Below are 13,616 nucleotides of genomic sequence, written 5' to 3' on the forward strand. Positions count from 1 at the left end.
AAAACTCCAACATATTTCCACTGAAGAGCTTCGCTTCGGTTGCCTGAGAGGGAGTCAAGCATTTACTCCAAACACAGTTCACACCCAGACCTCAAAAGGATTCTTCTTTACATGCATCATGGGTGGCAGCTTTGAATTCAGATGTAGCAAAAATGACGCCCATGGAATGGAAATGCAATGCTTCACACTGATGGGTCCCACCAAAACACACAAATGTAAGTGGGTGACAGGCAGATATTAAGATTTTTAAATTATTAACAATGGAGCTTTTATGGAGTACATAGAGACATTTAGAGAGACAAAGAGTGAGTGAGGCAAGTTCTAAACTGTCAGTAACAGTCTGTTAAGGCTTGCAGCATCAATAAACGTCTACGTGTGCATTGAAGTAGTGACTGTTTATACAGAGTGGGAGATTTAAAGAGGCATTAGGAAATGTATGAGTCTTCTAGTGGGGGCATCCATCTTCCTCAGTGCAAACACACCAGCAGGTTTCTGACACACGTGCCTGGGGCCTGTAATGGGTGTAAACTAAACAATGAAGTCAGATTTTCTAAACAGAGCTGAGTTAGCTATGTGATTACAGCAGACCCCCAACAGAGACGGGCTGTGAAGATGAATATATCACAGCAGAAAGCAGCTCAGCTATTTCCTTTTCTGCCTCAGGATGCAAAGTTTACATATTTATAAATATCTCTGAACGGCCATTGTTGAACAGTTGGACGGGGTCAAAAGGAAGTTAAAATTGAATTAGCTGTCTCATTTAAGGTCTGACATTCTCAAACACAATGCTAACAGGCTCACGGTGGTCTCACCTGCAGGAGTAAATGCCACTGAATTAGATGGGGGCTGAAGTATTTCAGGGATGTCCAGTGGAGGATGCATGTCACAGAGTGCTGCAGGAATGAGTCATAAAACCCGGAAATGAGTTCCCTTACCTCGAAGTTCATTGCTCTTTTGCATTGGTTTTTAGTTCCACAAATAAAGTCTGTGGTTAACAGAATTTTCACATTTGGTTCTATGACATAAAATACACCAGTAAATGTGAATTTTGAAGCTTTTACAGGTTTTAAAAAAGGCAGTTGCTAAAAAGTGGCTCAATGAGATTACAGAGGTTGTCTGTGACATTAAACGTCACCACGCCAAACACGAACACTATCTACTCACTATAGTCCACCTTTACAGCCTTGTTGGGTTTATAGTTGCGCTCTTCAAACTATTGTAACTCAAACTTTCCAACTTACAAGATTTAATTACAAATTGGAATTGATGGTGGTTGAAGTCATGCGACCGTGCTGTTACTGTTACGCTTTTCACCTCTGGCGATTGCATTTATGCTTCAAAAATGATAAAAGTGGTGTTCATTTGTGAAAATGTTCTGTAATATCCCAAAATCCAGTGGAAATGTCACATAGGATTTGGCCGAAGGATGCAGGGCGGAGCTAACTTCCTGGTTAACCAATTAAAATACGACATCCCTGCAGCACTCTATTGTGCATAATAATGAAAGCTCAGTTTGAAGGTTTACTACAATCTGGGTCTTGTTTTAATAGCCTTGGCCATCAATCCTTTGGTTCTGATCGCATTGTGCTTACAAAAGTAAGTAAGTAAGTAAAGCAAGTTGTTCTGAGATCTGGGAAAGCAGCAGCAACGCTACAACTTCACAGAGCAAGAAACATGACCAGTAAGATTAACAAACAGCTTGTATACAAGTATCTATCTATGTCAATTATACGATTCGATTTCTTTAAAAAAAAAATTTTGAGTAACCTCAGGGTTTGTTTCCAACCTGTAAGTGCCTTGCCCCGCCTTCTTTTCTTTTAACAAATGTCCCTAAAACTATGAAAACATAAGACCCAAGTTGTAATAAACTGGAATTATCCTTTAAAAGAATTGCACAGCAGTGATTAACATGTTTGCCAAGTGGCATGTGTGTGTGTGTGTGTGTGTGAGGGTGGGCTGCTGTGTTTGTGTGTTGATTGTAGATGGTTGAATGAATGCTTAGAGGACTTGTGTGTGTGAAAGCATGCGTGAAAGCACACTCCCATTAAGTGTTTTTTTCATATATACACACACTTTCTCAAACACATAGCCCAAACCTCTTTTCCCCATAATAGCCTGCTTTTACTTGAGTTCTATATAAAGCAACTTCACCTAGTAACTGCAGTCTGAGGATATGCTTGGCCCTGCAGCCACTCAGGCTGTTTGCCCCACTGAACGTCAGCTCTGCTCTGCAGCATGAGTGAGCAGCCGCTTTGCATATGTGCAATGTGTCCTGTACATCCTGCTCACTGGGGTCAGTCTTTCTATCTATTTTCTCTGTCATACCTCTCTACACTGAGGCCTAATATCCCAGAGAGATTGCCTTCATTCTTAACTTTGAGTGGATTTTCCCTTTGTCTGACCCACTTCTGCTCAGTTCTTCGCCCGCCAGCAAAAGCAAAGCAGCACGTTTCATCCCATTATCCCCCCACCTTCCCCACCCTCGCTGCTCTGTGTCCACTCACTTCCGCTCCACGTGCAGGGCAGATGGTGCTTCAGTCTTTTATCGGCTGCTTCTATTTGCAGTAACGTCTGAGGCCATATGAGCACGCCAGCTTGTGTGTATGCAGACTGACGGGCCAACACACTGTCTGGATATCTCGACAGCAGGACGGTTACTGGATGGATGACAGGTTGACTGCTCTGAACAGATGATCCAAGCCGCTAAAGCCTCTGTGTTTGCTCCACTGACACATATGGGACAGGGGCTGTCCCTTCGTTATCATAATGAAAGACTAGTCCAGTAGAAACCTGGACCAATCACAGGTGGCTGACACTTTGAAGCGGATCGTTGTTTAAGACTGCGAACACCTTCAACAAGTCCTCATATCGACATGGCAAAATAAGTGAGCATTTTCTGTTCTGAGGCTGGGGTTTGGTTAGGTTTGAGCAACTACAGACTACATGGTTAAAGGATCAGTGGCATCTAGCGGTGAAGTTACAGACTGCAAAACTGTGAAAGACTGTATATACAGCCAGAGTCTAGTTTGTCCAATCTGGGACACTGTAGAAACATGGCGGTTCAACATGGCGGACTCCATGGAAGGCGACCCGCAGCGTCTGTAAATAAAAACAAGAAACACATAATTCTTATTTTCAGGTGATTATACACTAATGACACCATTTAATACACAATTTCTACCAATAGTTACACACTGGACCTTAAAAGAAATTGTGGACATTTTGGGAACTATGCTTAAATGCTTTCTTGCTAAGAGGATCAATACAACACGTATTGCATGTTCAGTCTGTCTGTTAAGTTGGAAGAAAGACGTCGTAAGCTTAGCTTAGTATAAATACTGGAAGGAAGGGGAAACTGCTGGCTTGGCTCTGTCCAAAGGATTAAAAAAATCTAAATATATTGCCTTAATGTTTGAGTTTTAAAGGTGATGGTAAGCAGGCTTTGGATAAAACGTGGCTAGTGGTTAACCTTTGCCTCCAGTCTTTAGGCTAAGCTTACTTAACTGGCTGTAGCTTCATATTTAACAGACAGATATGAGAGTCGTGTCATCTAGCGCTTGAGTGTTATTTCCCAAAATGTCGGACTATTCCTTTGTGTTTAGGGAAAGGTTGCCTTCATGGTTAAAGAAATACAATGCTGGCTGTTGGTAGGAGTCAGCTCAGCTCTACAGAGCGTTTTAGCTCCTTTCAACTCGCTGTTTTGGTTTGTAGCTTTTATTGTTCTGGTTCCGTCTCACTTCTCCCTCCTCAACCCCATTTTCTTTCAGCTTTCAGGGGAAAAAGCTCAAATAAATATACTGTACACCACATACCCAGCACCAAATGGCAGGCTGACTAAGTTACTGACCAGCTGGTGAACATAGTGGAGCATACAGCAGCTATAACAAGAGAGTGAATATTGGATTCATCAGGTGGACAAAAACTTCAAATGAATGCTAATGTCGCTCCATCTCTGCTAGGTGTGTAAAAAGGCAGCTATCAAAATGACTGCAGTACCTCAGATGAAATGACAATAGGTAACATAACAAAGGGAAGCTCACTCCATCTGTGTCGCACATCAAAAAATCCCTCTCTGGGATAACAATGCCCTCCTTTGACAGCAGAAATAAAGGTCTGCAGGCCATTTGTAAACCTGAAATTTAAAGCACTGGATCAAAAGGGCTGATAAATTATTCATACACTGAGCATTACTAAGCGCTTTCTGAAAACAGCAAAATACACAGAGAATGGCCTCATGCTGATATGGGGGGAAACAGAATGACAGTTAAGCATAATGGAATGGCTCCATAATGGAAACAAGTCCTGGTCCTGGTCATCCCTGTTCAAGGCCTCCGGTCAGTCAGGCTGCAATTTAGTAATTTAAATAAGTTATCAATTTAAAAAAAGTGAGTTCAATAAATGAAAACATTAAAAACATTGTATTTATTTGCATTGGTTCATATTGTGTGCTGCCCTCTACTGGTCAGGGTTAATTCTGCAGTAAAGCACATTCTTCAGTTGCTGAATGTATTTCTGACTTCTGCCTCGGAGACTATTCGTCTGTAAGTAATATGTGTAAATAATAAGAAAACACATGCCTTTCATTCAGGAATGTCATGTAAGCAACTTTTCTATTGTTTTACTAAAAAGTGCTCTGCTAGCTAGCATACAGCTGTAACTAATACTGTTCAGTGACTGACTTTGTCACTTAGCTGTTGTGGTGAGCTGTATGTTTTATACCATACAGTGCTGCTTTAAGCTTTAGTAGTAATTTGAATTGACATCATTACATATGATTTTGTTCTTTTTTTTCTCTGTTTCAGTTTTACAAACAAAAGCAAAATCCAAAAGTGGAAACATGACTTCAGTAAAATACAAGAAAAGTCAAGCCTTGTGTGTTAACTGGAGAGTGTTAACTGGCTGTCTGACTTTGCACAAGAGTACGTGCTGCAAGGACAGTACAATGACTATAATCATAGGGGCTGACACAGGATAGGAGTTCAAAACAGGGTTTTTATTTGTCTCAAAAATGAGAAAAACGCAGGAAAAATGTGAATGGCCCTATCTAGAGCCAGTGTTTGGTTGTGTGTTCCGTGTCAAAAGTCACTACTGTTAAGGTAGCTGGCAGGCAGCAGAATAAAGCCTTGTTTTGCCATCCAAGTGGGCGTTCCAATGAGGGTGTGACATCACGTGAAAACAATGAATAAAAACATGGCAGTTCAACATGGCGGACCCCGCCAGTAGATGAGGACCCACTCCCTCTAGATAAAATGGCTCACCCTAAGGTAACAAAAACACAACAATTCTTATTTTCAGGTGATTATCTACTAATGAAAGCACACCTATCAATATTATATTCCATTTCTGCCAATAGATCCTCCTAAAAGAAGTAATCAAAACACAAGTTACCTCAAAATACATCAGAAAAATTAAAAAATTTAATTAATTAATTAAAATGAATTAATTAAAATTAAACATATTAACCAAAGCTAATGCTTAGCTAGCAATTAGCGCATAGCTAGCGATTAGCGTTAGTGCTCTTTTCAGTATTAATACAATGAAAGTTGAAGTTGTTCTCTTATTGTGCACAGACAGTGTTTACATTTGGAAAGCCATGTTGCTTTTATGTATGCATCCAGTGGGGCATCACAATAACATTAGGCATAATGTGTTAATTCCACAATAGGAGATATGTTATGTTGTTACCTAACAGTTCTGGTGTAAAAAGCCTGCATATATCGGTATCGGGTGATATCGATATCGGAAATTGAGAGTTGGACAATATCGGAATATTGGATATCGGCAGAAAAGCCAATATCGAGCATCCCTAAAAAATATTAGTTGATTAAACGACAAACAAATGATAAACAGAAAATTAATTGACAATACTCTAATAATTGATTCATCGCTTTAGTCACTTTTCAAATGTGAAATGTTGGGATTTTTTTCATTCTAACGTGAATATGGGGTTTGGGCTGATAGTACAACAAAACAAGTTATCTAAATGAGTCTGTTTTGGCTCTGGGAAATGTGATTTTTCATTATTATTATCATCATAGAAACTAATCTGTAATCAATAATAAAAACAATCAGTAGTTGCACACCTATTTGAGTATCATTTTCACAAATTAAATCAACAAAGGATACAATTAACTAAATGTTCACAAAATGTGTGATATTATTTACATTACTTGAATATGTATTAAATATATATTATAGTCCTCATTGCACTATTGGTATTTTAATGTGTGTTTTGTTAGTGTTGTGCCTTCTCTTGGTTTGTACTGTTGTGATACATTTCTCAAGCACTCTAGTGTTGTTATTACTGTACGATACTTCTAGGTTTCATAGCTTGCTGGAGAGGGAGGCTAAGGAGGCTTGACTTGTACCTACATGAACAACATACCTACAGTGGGGTAGTGACATGTTCGTGGTGCTTTTAAGAAAGTCTGAGCATATTTCATGTCTTCTCTTAACATACTGCCATTACTGTGTGAAGCTTTACAGCTCCGAGCATAAGACAAAGTTGGAAAGCCATCTAACTGAGAATCGATCATCATTGTATGATAACAACAACAACAACAACAACAATAATAATAATAATAATAATAATAATAGACAACAGAATAATACATTTGGAATCATGTTTTATTAGCAGAGTTTGCATAAGTAGAATAATTAATCTTTATTTATAACTTAAAACAGGATTAGAAGCTGCTCTTATCAAACTGATTGGCTGGTCTCAGTACAGACAGTGTGAGTAAGTTATTAGACTTTAATGATGTTGCTGAAGGTGTATTCACATCAGTAATAGTACAATAATAAAACACTACAGTAAACTGATCATATTTCAAATATCGTGACTTTACAAACATTGTAAATTACATAAGGGAGGAAGGGCCTGCATGCTGAAACTTTCATTATATCCTGACAGTAGTACACAAGACAGATAATCTGTGAAAAAAAATCAGGTTTCTCTGGATCCTCCAAGTGCTCCTAAAGGTATTTGTAAGAATCCACCGGGCCTGGATGAAAACAACCAGTCAGAGCAGAGGAAGATAACTGATTGTTGAGTCTGATTCTCAGGGTGTTAAATACTAACACTTTGGGTTAGTGGCTTGAAGACAGTTGACTGATAGTCATTCCTAGTCGATGTAATAATCAACTAAGAGCCAGAGGAATTCATTTTCACAGATTATCTGTCTCATGTTCTACTGTCAGGATATAGTGAAAGTTTCAGGAAATATGACAAAAAGTTGGTTTCATAAAAGTTACCTCCTGCAGCTTTAATGTTTCTAACACGTCCTCTATTTGCCATTGATGTTGACTGCAATGTTGAATGTAATGTTTCCTAATTTGTAGTTAGACATGGACTGTAATGTTTTTAAATGTGGAGGGAATATTCATACTAAGGTCTTTGTAAATGATATAAACACAGTATAACAAGCAGTCTCACAGCACACAAGGACGTATCATTCTGGGCCTCAACCTGGACTTACCTGCAAGACACATCCCCCACCCCTACCCACTCCATCCAGACGGGGTCTAACACACGTGTATGTCTTTAGAGGGGCTGCGATTGGCCGCGACGCGTCGCTTACTCCCGCCCCTCAGCGTCTACGTCAGGCGCTGTCCGTGGAGCTCCGCAGCGGCTGAAGGAGAGCCGCACTGCTCACTGATGACAACCCTGGACGGGGCGAGGCGGCGATCCCGGTGTGGCCCTCATCCATCATCGCTATGGGTATTACCACAGCGTTCTTTCTGAACCAAGCCCTGATCCCGTACTATCTGAAACCGGTCCACCTAGAGGAGACACGGACTATAAAACACTGCAGTTGAGTGTGTCGCTGCACCAGAGCCCGGCTCAGCCCCTCTCTCCTCCAGTAAAGCTGAGGAGGATGATGATGATGATGATGATGAGAAACATCTAGGCATGAGAAGTGTTTCCCCAGCCGACAGCTCGGACGTTTGCTCGACCCTGATCTGTTTTTCCTGAACCAGGACGATGCCTGCAATGTGTGCGTCCGCAGTGGTGAGTCCATCACATGTTATTTATTCACCTCCCTGCTTGTTTTTAGTCTTTATTCTAAGGACTAGTCCAGCAGGTTCCCCATTTAAAGGGACAGTGCCTGTTTTTTTCCCGTCCCAGACTCAACTTCAAATCAAGTATCCCAAATAATTCCCAAGTTTGATTGCCAGATAAACTGCAAGAAATTCTACTTTTTGTTTTTGTCCTTAGATTTAACACCCATCCCTCTGTGGGTGAACAACACAATAAAGTCTCCAGTAGAAGGATGGAGGAAGAAAGGGCACTCTAGCAGTCTATTGTTTACCCTGTTTCACTATATAACCCTAGTGTGTTGACTGTCAGAGAACATGGTTTGGTTAAACAAAGGGAGAGGAAATAAAATGAATACAACATGAGTTTTTTAAGCAACATTTCAAATGAGAATTGCCATCAGAAATATGAGCTCTTGTGTTGTTTTGATGGAAAAGGACATTTCATTGTCATCATAACTGAAGTGTCAAGGGTGGATGGGTGTTTTTGTGCCAGTAATTGCGATGCCAGGCAGGATTTGCCTCATTCACATGGTGGAGGTGTCTTTCTGTTGAATCCACTGATCTGTTAGTGGGGTTCTGGAGCTGCTGGAGCTCCAGGTCTCACCATCCTCAGTGAGTCAGATTGGGACTCCAGCACAAAGACTTTGCCTTTGTCTCCTGCAGGGACCCTGCAGTTGAGCTAATGGGAGGTTGTTGAAAAGGAAGTCAAAGTCTGCACTTGTGTTTGATGGAATTCAGAGGTTAGAGTTTGGTTTTGTTTTTAAAAACAGGGTGATGGTAAAAGCTGGACATCATGGATTCGCTTTTCAGCTGAAAACATGAATTTGTTGCCATGGTGGATGATAAGTGTGTCAAAAGCTTTAAGTTTAAATTATAAAAAAACTATTGTTTGTTTTTACATTTTTTGGAACTTTTTTCAAGGACTTGAATTTTTTAAACCCTTAAAAAGTACAGAGTAAGAACTACTGAAGTAGAATTTAGAATGGAAACGTGTATTATGAAAACAAATGCCTACGTATAAACTAAACTGCGTCCTCTGTCCACGTCTTTTGCACTCTGTTTGCGTCTTAGCTAGAGCTGAAACAATTAATCGATTTGAAATATATATAATATGTATATTATTAGCCAACTATTTTAAAAATCGAGTAATTGTCATTTTTTAAAGCTAAAAGGTTAAACATTTACTGATTCCAACTTCTTACATATGAGGATTTTCTGCTTATGTTTAATTATTTATGATAAATGTTTTGACATTTTATAGACTAAATGATTAATCGTGAAAATAATCACTCCATATTACATACAAATATAATTGTTGTTTGCAGCCCGAGTCTTAACTTAGAGTGCTGCTCCCTGACCCAAACCCGACGGGTCCAAACAAAGGCTTTCAGGTCAGGTTCAGGTCTGGGTCGTGTTGTTGCATAAAGCTTTGTGCTTTGGTCGGGTTTTACTTTGTATTTTCATATACAATAGAATAATTCATTAATACAGAAGTTTTCTCTATTTGTTTTCTTTATCTATCCACAATGCCCAGTGGGAACAGGGAACGAAACATAGTGTAGCCAGTACATATCATCAACCTGCCAAGATAATGCCCAGTTATAGATGAAATGAAGGAAAAATATAGCTTTAATCCAAATCTGGCAGTACGGAGGTCAGATTTAGTGCAGACCTCCATAGGCCTTTTCCAAAGAAGACACCTTGACATGTGGCACTGGATAAATAATGATGATTGAATTCCATTTAGAGCAGAGCAAACATTAATGTTATTAGTTGTACCCTTTGTGTCAGTGTGTCAGTGTTGTTGTCTGTCATAAAAATATATACTTTTAAAATCTTAGTTGTTGTTAACTTTATATTTTAACCGGATAAAGACCGGATTTTAGTTATAGGACGTCTGGATCCGAAGTTATCAGAGAAACAAGCTGAGCTAGCAGCAGTTCGGTTCGCAGGCCCTCCTGGACGTCCTTTGTCTGCCAAAAAGCATTGGAGAAACGCTGATTTTTAAGGTGGAACTGCTTTATTCATTGTTTTTGCCGGTTTTAATCACTGGGTCTGTTTATTTTGGAGAGGAGGAGACCTCTGTAGATAATTCGGCTCCTGGTAGAAACTTCCTGAACAATGAAGACTGAAGGAATCCTAACCAGGAGAAGCTGACTGCATTGACAGCAATGGTGGTGAAGACAACAACTCCTATGATCCCACACTACTTCACAACGACATCAAACGTCGTTTTTTGTTGTTGTTTTGATGTGAGAGACCCCCTAGTGGCAGGAATGACATATCGAAAGTTTAAGCTGATTCATTTATCTGGTCAATACATTTTAAGTGACATTAAACCACCCTTATATATATAATGTATAACGGGTAGTGCATAGGTTTAGTTTTAAAAAAATGCTTGAAAATACAAAACAAGTCATCACCTTTATCACTCCTGTCACTTTACAAAGAGAATCTGTCCAAAACGTGATCCCAAGACTTCAGAGACCAGTGTTTGCACATTGTATTTTCACAAAGGATGAGCTCAGTTCTTCCCGTGCTCCACTGGCTTCAGTCATTAGCAGAATCTGCACAAATAATCATCATGGCTGCCTATTGTGGCCGATAAATTCAGCGCGACTGAATACAAACAGAGCCTCTTTCTCCAAACCGACAGAGCTGCGACTGCAGTGCAGGATGACTCGAGGACACACGGCAACAGGTGCTGCTGTGCTGCCCGCCGTGTGGGTGAACATGTGTGTATCTGTGTGTGTGTACTTTAATTGGATAGTAATTACAGCTTAATGCGTGCCACACACACCCAACACAAACATCCCACCCACACCCAAGTGTTTGCATGCACACACCTCATTATGTAACACACGTGGTCCCACACACACACACCAGTTTAAACAGTAGCTTGTTTTCTGTCATGACCCACCATGTTCAGTTAATTCATTCCTGAATACCAGCAACCTTTCTCAAAGAATTACAGTATCGAGCCATCTGGAGCTGCTGCTGGACCTCGGTCTACACTCTGTGCTAACGTTTGTCGCTGCTAAGCATCAATCCACAGTCTTGCCACACAGGGAGACAGGGCTCAGTTTGTGTGGCGGTGTTTTGATGCCTTGCAGACAGACAACTCTTCCTTGATGTTGACAGACTGTGCTGTATGTGGTGGCATGCAGCCTGTCTGTCCATGTGCATGTTTGCTTCTTATTTTAGGATGTTGTGAAGAAATGTAAAGACACTCGAAGGTGGCTCTGTGTGTTCTTGTCCCTATCACGTTTCAGGTGGCTGGGTTCTTTTGGCCTTGTGTGGTAGTCATAGGGCTGCTGCATATGGTATTATAAAATCAGTACCAACATTGTGTTTTTCTTAATTCAGTTTAGTCCTGGAGTACAGTAAAGGTCACTGTTTCAGAGCTGCAGGTGTCAGAACTTCCCTGTCTGGAAATAAAAAGTCATGAATCAGCAGTTTTGATAGCAGCATGCACAAAGGCATTTACCCACAAACACAAGCAAGAGGTTAGAGAGCAACCTTTATAACTATTTATAAGCAGCACTCTCTTTGTTAGGAGAGGGGTTTTATGGGAAATGTGGTTTCATTTGACAGCATTAACCGGATGCTAAAGCAAAAGCAACTTTAAAGCTGCACTCCAGAGATTTAGTATTGCACTTCCATAGAGTTGGGAGACTTCCAAAAGAGAAATCGAAGCAGCAGATTTTTAGTCTTCAATATTGATCGAGCTCCAAAAGCATTGGATCCTACGTTTTCCCATAATGCAACTTGATAGTGTGTTTAGTTTGTAAGTCTCCCAGTCTGGTAAAGGCCAATGTCTTTCACACCCAACTCCACACCCCCAGTTTTTGACTCTTTCTGTTACAAAAGTGATATACGTTTTTTCCTAAGATAACCCTGATGACATCACTATGACATCATCAGGGTTATTTTTTCAGACTTGAAAAAGCTCTACCAGAGCCACAGAAGACACCACACAACAACAGGTAGAATTTCCCCATAATAAATAATTGACTTGGACTTAGTGGAGTGTCTCTTTAACCTGCAGTTCCCCTAATGGCCACTAGACTATAACTTAAGGAAAACATCACCTTTATTAAAATCAATGAGAAATCTCCCAATTTCTTTCTTTAAATGCAAAGCTAGGACACTTTTTTAAAATTAAATTTGATTCAGTTGATTTACCTTATATCATGTGTGCAATTAAGAGTAAACACACCTGCATAAACACTCTGCTACACTGCTACATTAATGTACTTTCTCCACTCCTCTGTGACTCTCATACTGGTCAAAACACACATTGTCTGATGCCTGCAGCCCTGGCGGCCCATCACATGCCAAAAATGTGCAGACGGCTGACAGCTTATGCTCATGCACAAAAACAGGGAAGTGCAAAGAGGTTCAGATTCAGCCGTCTGTCACCTAAAAAAAGATCTGACCTATCAGTTGTACTTCTGTTCCGATGCGTACGAGCAAACGGGTTCTTGGGCATGTCTCTGGACGGCCTGGAGGTAGAATTACAGGGTGTTCTGCTCAGCTTGTCAACCAGCAGGCAGGCAGGGAGTCACAAAGTCGGGGGCTTGAGGTGTGTGTTTCGTTGAGTGACTGTGTGTGTGTGTGTGTGTGTGTGTGTGTGTGTGTGTGTGTGTGTGTGGGTGGGTGTGCTCAACAGGAACCTGCTCTGCAGTGGTGCAGTGGTGCCACTCTGGTGCCTATATGATGTAAACAAGAGCTGCCTGACTGACGACTCCACCCTCAGATCTCTTTCACCCCGTGTTCTGTCCTTTTCTCTGCCAGTGAGTCACAGAGGCATCATCTGAAGTCCCCTATGATCCCCTTCCCATTTTCCACTAGCAGATTAAACCCCAGCATAAAGCAAGATGCTGGTTTGTACCACATATTCACAATCTAGGGACTGTTATCAGTAATGTTTTAATAAACAGCATCTGCGTGCACGTTTGAGTGGGTCAAATCTTTTTGGAATCTAAGTTTTTTTCCCCATCTGATTGATGTAAGTGGTGCTGCAGCACTTTAGTATTGCACTTCCATAACACAGTGGCACTCACAAGAGACACATTTTTAAAAATGGTCAAATTCAGAGCAGCACAGGCTGAGATATCCTGACTTTTATTACTGCTGTGTTTATATCATTTGGGATGGATGGTAGAAACAGAAAGAATTCCATGCTAACAAGCGTTACATAATTGGTTGTCTGAGGGTTAAAATATATACTAAATTAACAATGTAGCCATTCAATTTGGTTTAATTACACTGACTTTAAAAAGTCAGAAACTCATAATTATGGTGCAATAACTACAATATGACATGAATGTGGCATTAGTCCCTAGTACGGTTGGGCGATATGTTAATATGATCCAACCAGACACCGTCAGTCCAAAAACCGAGATTGCCGATACAATAGGCCTGTAGCGACAAATCTTTGCGTTGACGCTTCGCAACAGCTCTACACACACACACACACACACACACACACACACGTGGGAGACCAAAACATTGCAGAATGGAGGACGAAACAGCAACCTCCTCACACAATTCCCAATGAAAGCCCCAATAAA

The 13,616-nt window shown here is 40.5% G+C and overlaps 1 protein-coding gene and 1 long non-coding RNA gene across 2 annotated transcripts in view; one reads left to right on the forward strand and one right to left on the reverse strand.

Annotated features, from left to right (window-relative positions):
• Nucleotides 1-224: 224 nt before the first annotated feature.
• Nucleotides 225-7,620, reverse strand: LOC127368292 (uncharacterized). Its single transcript, XR_007885610.1, has 2 exons — nucleotides 7,479-7,620; nucleotides 225-3,099 (listed from the first exon to the last, which is right to left on the reverse strand). It is a non-coding gene; the product is annotated as an uncharacterized LOC127368292 (long non-coding RNA).
• Nucleotides 7,621-7,646: 26 nt separating this feature from the next.
• The window catches only part of tnfrsf21 (tumor necrosis factor receptor superfamily, member 21), a 48,162-nt gene continuing 42,192 nt past the window's right edge, over nucleotides 7,647-13,616 (forward strand). Inside the window, exon 1 of the mRNA XM_051408917.1 lies at nucleotides 7,647-8,011. Coding sequence (XP_051264877.1) covers nucleotides 7,985-8,011 — 27 coding nt within the window. The 5' untranslated portion in view covers nucleotides 7,647-7,984. The remainder of the gene's footprint in view (nucleotides 8,012-13,616) is intronic.

This window comes from Dicentrarchus labrax, unplaced genomic scaffold (assembly GCF_905237075.1).
Source record: "Dicentrarchus labrax unplaced genomic scaffold, dlabrax2021, whole genome shotgun sequence".
Lineage (NCBI taxonomy): Eukaryota > Metazoa > Chordata > Actinopteri > Moronidae > Dicentrarchus > Dicentrarchus labrax.